Below are 7,416 nucleotides of genomic sequence, written 5' to 3'. Positions count from 1 at the left end.
GTTAGTGCCATAGGGCTTGATCCAGTAATTCTCACATGATAATGTCAAGCTAAGGACTTTATCGTAGTATGTTCTCAGCGATATTTGGATGCCACTAAATGCTGACTGTAAGAAAACCATCTGATGGAAAGGAAATAGGGAGTTTTTTTAAAATTGCACAGAAAATAGCTTCTAGAATGCCTTGGTCAGTAATTACACTGACTGGTGTAGTACTGATGAAGTTGCGTGTGCATATAAAACTCCTTCTGTGTTGACTTGGCAACATGCCTCAGCCACAATCGTGGGTCCCTTCAACACCCATTGAATCATAAAACAGAATCATGGAATGATTACAGCACAGAGGGAGATCATTCAGCCCTGTCATGCCCCTGTCAGCTCTCTGCAAGACAAATTTAGCTAGTTGCATTCTCCCATAACCCTTCAATTTTTTTTTCCCTTCAGGTGCTTATCCAATTTCCTTTTGAAAGCCACGATTGTACATGTCTTCCAGCACACTCTCAGTGTATTCTGACCCTAACTAATTGCTGCGTAAAAAAGTTTTACTTAATGCCGCCTTGGTTCATTTGCCATATCTTAAATCTATGCCCTCTGGTTCTCAACCCTTCTGTCAATGGGAATGAGTTCCCTCTCGTCAGCCTGTCTAAATCTTTCATGATTCTAAATGCCTGTATGAAATCTCCTCCTATTCTTCCCTGCTCTGTTCGCATATCTCTGCAATTTTTTCCCCTTAGTGAATTCCCATTAGAAGACCACTATTGAACCACCTATCAAGCAGTGTGTACCATTCATTGTGTAAAAAACTTTTCCTCATGTCGCCTCTGGTTCTCTTGCCAACCACATTACATCTGTGCCCTCTAGTTATGAACCCTTCATCGATTAGAAACTATTTCTGTCTATTTACCCCACCTAAACCCCTTGTGGTTTTGAACACTTATTAAATCTCCTCTTAGCCTTCTCTGCTCTAAGGAGGACAGGTGCAGATTTTCCAACCTCTCAATGTGTAATCCCTCATCCCTGAAACTATTCGGGTAACTTTCTTCTGTTTCCCCTCCAAAGCCTTCACGTCCTTATTATTTCACTGGTTCCTTTGATAATTACTTTCTGGCTAAACTGTGACAGGGCTCTGTCAATATATCGTGGCGTTTGGCAGATTATGAATTATTGTGCCCCAGAATGTTGAATTGCAGGGTGCAATTTTTCAAGGTCTGTCCACTGTGTGAAGTTTTCCCAGTTGATCATAGAGCATGCACAACTCTGTCTTTTGTCCCATGTTTTCTCCGGCATGGGAGGTAAAATAAATGGTAACTCGAGTCCTGCTTTTCAAAAGTTTGCAACTTTCACCAAATCAAAACCTGACATTGATGCACGGCATTCTGTATTACAGCCAGAAAGTTTCTATAAAACTATCCTAATGACTTTCCTGCACCCATCCAGTGAAAGGAATACTGTCTTCATAAAAGTTGTGTTTTTTGATTTTTAATTGGCCAGGGAGGGAGAGGGGCACACACCATTTTGAAAAGCATGATGCCACCTCCAAGTGTTATGGCGATGCATTTGAATGCAGCTTACGTTATTGCGTCAATTTTCATAATGGGTTCATTTTAATTTTGGCTGATGAACAATATTTGCCACCCATGATACACCACTCCCCCTTCAGCCATGATCATACTGAATGGCGGAGCAGGCTCGAAGGGCCGAATGGCCTACTCCTGTTCCCATTTTGTTGCTATAAATGGCATCATTAAAAGAAATTATCAGTGATTTAATTTCTGAGGCGACAGAGTTTGGCTAAAAACAAATTAACTAAAGGTTGTTAAAGTTAATCAGAATTGATTTGTATATTAATTTTTAACAAGGGTGCAAATGTTGATCATTGTTCTCACAAGGTTTGTCACTGAACTAGTCTAAGTGTTTTCTTTCCCACCCGGATGGATTTCTTGCAGGTGTGTCTCCTTCCACCGCCTGTAGTATAGCGTCTTCTCCCTCTGGGATATCACTGGTAGGATCAGAGGGGAGAGCAAGATCTACCACAGTCACCACAGTGCATACCGGGAGCAAATGACAAGCCCCTTTAACAGAAGAAGGAGTGGGAAACAACATCACTGTGATGCATCCCAAATTCAAGTGATTTCACCCTGCCATGTGCACTGAAGCCTAGAGGGATCCCAGGAAAGATTTTTAAAGGCCATATTTTATACTGTAACTCTTATACAATACATGTATCATAAACTGCATTGAATCATGTGCTGATGGATTTAACAGTATCTGGTGCTGTGCATATGAGTCTCGCAATGCTTTCTTTCACCTTGTATAAATCAGCAGTTGAAATCATTTAGCCAGTAATTGTGCAAAATGTTTCTCCAAAATAGTGGCATTTCTCCAGGGTGTTTGTTTTCCAAGGAATGAGACATTAACTGGACTGCACAATCCATTGCTTATTTATTGTGCTCTTGTTGATTGCTTTATCTTACATGGTACTTCTTCCTTTTTCAAAAAGTGCAGAGCCCCTTATACTGTAACATTGTGATAGACAGCATTAAGTTGACAGAACCGGTAACAAAAATGCTGTGATATTAACCTATTGGGGTTTAAAATGTTATATACTAAAAACATTTTTGTCCTAAAACGGACAAGGTACTTTTAACTATTCAGGGCTACAATATAATGTCACCCTTGCTAATTGCGGCTTTAGTGAATGTCACTAGCTGTATATATAAAAAGTCAGTTTTAATTGAGTTTGTAGATTATCTGCCAATATTGCATTGTTATATTACATCTTTTTAATCACATTTTTCTGCTTTCAGTTGACGTTTTTGTAGCAACATTCAGTACTACTCAGTCTGTCCAGGATAGACGAATCCTAACGTAATTAGATAGATAGATATATTGAAACGTAAGGTACTACAAGGCTTACTTGTGCCTTTCTCAAAGACTTCTTGTAGGTAGAAAGGTCATAGAAACTCGCTAAACAATTTTTACACCTCATTAAAAAATAAATATACATACGTTTAAAGCACCCCTAAGGAAAGCATAGACCTGTTAAATCTAAATCTGTTTAAATTACTTCAGTATTTTAATAACACTTTTCAATTCCAGGACATTCCCTGAACCATGTGGCAGGATTCTTTGGCATGGGGTTTTATTTTTATACTTCTGGTGGGTCTGGAACGTTTTAAAAGCTGTTTTAGCTTTATTTTGGCTGACACTGAACATGGTTATTAGATGACATCAGAGGCGTAAAATGACATATTTCTGCAAGCAGTTTATCTTAAGGGTACGAGGAGAAGCAGTTAATAATTTTGATTTTAAAAAGCATGTACTCAACAATATAGACTCAAAATTTCCCTGGTGAACATAAAGAGTACACACATTTATATGACATTCCTCTGTCTGCAATTTTATTAGAGCCATTAACCTATAAATCATCCACTAATATTGCCAAAGGGCTAACTATTTAATGTTAGAACATCAATATTTATCAGGCTTTTCAGTATGTCCTTACAGTGGTTAGAACGTTGCTGTTGCACTGGTCATAGATTTCCCCCAGGAAGGTTCATAGTAAATTTACCCCAGGTAGATCCTGGTAAAGCTGGTGTGAACTGAACAGACTTTAACCTCTTTGGTGTCTGTTTAATTTTGCCAGAGGCACACTGAGGTGCGACATCCATTTCTTTGGGTTTAGGATCATGTGTCAGTGCGGGAATGAGCACTGGATGTCACCAAGGCAATTGAGAGAGCTGAGGGGTTTTTTTGGCTTTTGGGCAGTGGCAAAGCTGAAGCTTTGTTGCTGCTTTGCCTTGTCCTTACCCCAGGTCGCGCAGGCAGACAGGAGGGCAAATGCAGCTGGTGACTCAATATGACTTCCAGCCCACTTCCAAATCCCAACAATAATGGCCCAATGTCACTGCTTAGAGAGAACGCAAGATTGCAAGGTCCAGGCGAGGAAGGCCATCTCATTTCATCCATCAAGCCGCATGAGTACATAGTACCAACTAATGTTGTGAATAAATGATTCCAGAACTTTTGCTTCCTTTATCCAGAAGGGTATGGGAATATTGCATAAGGTTATGTTACAGGGCTCGTTCTCCAAGTTCAAATCCCACCATGGTAGCTGGGGAACTTAAATTGAGTTAGTTAAATAAATCTGGAATTTAAAAACTGATGTCAGTGATGGTAGCCATGTAACTCCTGTATTGTTGTAAAACACAACTGGTTCACTAATGTCTTTTAGGGAGGGTATTGGCTGGCTGCCCTTACCCTGCCTGGTCTCTATGTGACTCCAGATCCACAACATCGTGGTTAACTCTTATCTGCCCTGTGAAATGGCCTAACAAGCCACTCAGTTGTATTCAAGAAGGTGGTTCACCACCACTTTCCTGAGGACAATTAGGGATGGGTAATAAATACTGGCCTTTCCAATTATGCTAATTTCCTGTGAGTGAATAATGAGAAAAAGACGATCCATTCCATCTATTTATCACTTTTTATGTGATGAACCTCCGATACCAAACCTAAGTTTGCCTCTTATTGGTTGAACTTGTGTTCCCTTGTCCCCCTCTCACTGTTGAGCTTAAGGTAATGTTCTGTTTATTGCCTTGTTTTCAGCTCCCAGTTGCTTCCCTTTAAAAGATGTAAAACCAAGTTTCTGATCCTTATGACCTAATGTTCTGACACTGGGGATTAACCTCATGGCTCTTCCCTGAGATTGAATGCCTCAATTCTTGATGACCGGACCCAGCACTCAAGTGTGTTTGACCAGATCTCTACACAGTTTGAATATTACTTCCTCTGATGTCTCATTCTGTTTTGGCCAGTTCTGCCTTCTATTCACTTTGTTAATTGCTTTTCCCCAGTGTTTTGGAATTTGAATATTGAACAAAACCCTTTGACATCTTTCAACCCCATACTTATTTTCACATCATTCATGCAGTACTTAACGTCAGCCTATTTTTTTCTCTTCCTGTGTGCAGTATGCACACTTGTCTGCATTACAATCAATCATTATTCTGCCAAACTACATATTTTGTCTAACTCAGTTTATAATTCCCAAGTTGCTTCTTCAGAAACAGCTGACCTGCCTATAGTTTGCTATCCTCTGTAACTCTCTGAATTCAACCAGTTTGCATCAAGCAATTAAGAGCAGTGAAGGTCCAACAATGATCTCGGGACATCCAACTTGCTACTTGCTCCTTCTTGACCTATTCTCTCTGACAACTACCCACTGCTATCTACTTTTCAGCTAATTTCTTCTCCGTCCTCAGGTTTTATTGAGTCTCTGTTCCTTTAATCTTAAATCGTAACATTTATGCAGAACTCTGATCAATGGCATTTTTGAAGCCATTCTACAATCTACTTGAAAAGAGGCCCCAAAAGAGTCAAGGAGGTTAGTCATATAAGATTGTAGCCCCGAATCCCGATTGGCTGCTGTTTCCTTGGATGGGGTTGGGAACGGGATCTTTCTAGCATAATGGACTTACCAGTATTAACAGAGGGGACATTAGATGGATGCACATTGGAAACTTATGTCTGTAATAAATTCATGGCCACGAAAAGGCTTCTTTTTAAGCAAATTGTTGACTTATCATTTACTGGAAAGGTTCAAATACCAGATGGTACAATTTAATAAAGTAGGAAGTTAGCAGTAGAAAGGGAAATCGGGGGGGAACTGTTTTTACATCAGGGTAATGTTCTTGCAAAATAAGTTACTAGAGAAGATCATTGAAGCAGACAATATAAATTGATTCAAGAGACTATTTGACATGTTGCTGGAGGGAGAATGGATTGATGGATGTGGTGAGAAGCTGAGTAGGTGGGATTAAGAAATATCTAGACACATTGAGGTTCTTGCCTTTCATAAAAAAATTTATGTTCTAACATATTAGCACAGTAACCATTTACTGTGATGTGACTGCCTTGTTGTTAAATTCGCTTTCAAGTCCCCTTAAAATAACCTTTCATGACAATAAATCATCACCCAACGAAGCTTTCATTTAATTCTTAGTTGAGTTGCAGATAGCCTCAGTATGGTGGAGTCGCCAGTAAACAGTCCTATCAAAATCTCCTAGGAAGCAACTCCCGGCTTTTTCCATAGAAAAGAGAATTCATACACAAATATGACACATGGCTCCCCATTACATTTCAACCACCTATAGTATTTGATATGGCTGGAATCAAGCAGTGCACACTGTCAGTGTATTACCCAATTGCTATCTAATTTGAGAACTGATTCAGATTTAACTGTGAATTGAAGCCTGTGTGTAAATGCATGATGCACTGCATTGCATGAATGGATGGGGTATCAGCAACCTACCCCTTCTTTAACCTAATGACTTTTTTCTAAACCCATTACGAGACCAAAGTGTTGAGAAGGTGGTTTGATGAGTTCTATAGAACAGTTGACATTGTAAACTACAGAAATGATATTCCTCATGCAATTGACTTGCTGCCTGTGAATTGTTTACATGAAGCTTCCCGAGTTTTTTTTTCCAAAAAGACCACTAGCTGGTAGTAGTGCGGGCAGAACCCATCACCAAATAATCTGGCAGGATTTTCAAAACTTTCAGGTTGGTAAAACAATGGGGCAGCCCATTGGTACGGGAGTTGTGCTGAAAGACAGTGGGAGGATAAATGACTGTGTGAAGAATATCCAACCTCAGATAGACTGTCAGAGGGAATGCAGCAAGTGGAAGCCATGTTTTCCCAATAAGAAGACTTGTTGGCCATGCCTTAGTGCTCACATATAGAGCTGCTTCATTATTGGCCTGGCAACAAATTTGCTGGCCTGTGCCATCCTGGTTGGGTGATAGCAGTCCATGGCATTGGAAGCTCAAATGAACACACAAGGTGGGGGGAAAAAGCAACTAAAAGAACTTACATTGAAAATTTCCCAGTAAAATCTTGTTAAATTGTGTAAGAATTTGTAGGATGTACAATTCTATGCATTTGATAAAGATAAGAATGAGCAATGAAACAATCTGCTGCAGGTTAAAGGAGGTTTCCTTATCAATTTAATGGCTCATTCTTACGAATAGCCAAACCATCGCCATGCAAAATTTACCTAAGGGAAATTCTAATTGCAAGCATTCACCTTTAGTAACTGTATGACTTTCAAGTTTGTGGGCATGTTTTAAAAGCTTCAAAATATACTCTTAAGCCCGGGAATGTCTATGTGGCGAATATTACAGCAAATTTCTCAGTCAGTACATTTTTTTCCACGATATTTTGTCCAGTATGTACTTGTAATGTGCATGTAATGAATGGATTGCAAAAGTTTACACCCTCACTAATACTTCTGGCAATGGTATAACAGATTGATTAATGGGCCTATATAGCAACTGACTTGTCCAGGTTATTTGCCTTTGACAATCATGTATACATAAGTTAAATTTCTAATGTATTGGGAATAATGGAAATAAA

General features: G+C 39.4%; 1 protein-coding gene across 1 annotated transcript in view; it reads left to right on the top strand.

Annotated features, from left to right (window-relative positions):
• camk1da (calcium/calmodulin-dependent protein kinase 1Da) overlaps window positions 1-6,840 on the top strand; it is a 397,726-nt gene extending 390,886 nt beyond the window's left edge. Inside the window, exon 11 of the mRNA XM_078552956.1 lies at window positions 1,944-6,840. Coding sequence (XP_078409082.1) covers window positions 1,944-2,062 — 119 coding nt within the window. The 3' untranslated portion in view covers window positions 2,063-6,840. The remainder of the gene's footprint in view (window positions 1-1,943) is intronic.
• Window positions 6,841-7,416: the final 576 nt, after the last annotated feature.

Source organism: Cetorhinus maximus, chromosome 12, assembly GCF_964194155.1.
Source record: "Cetorhinus maximus chromosome 12, sCetMax3.hap1.1, whole genome shotgun sequence".
Classification (NCBI taxonomy): domain Eukaryota; kingdom Metazoa; phylum Chordata; class Chondrichthyes; order Lamniformes; family Cetorhinidae; genus Cetorhinus; species Cetorhinus maximus.
The sequence above is the reverse complement of the archived record's forward strand: the minus strand, read 5'-3'. Positions and strand labels throughout refer to the sequence as shown.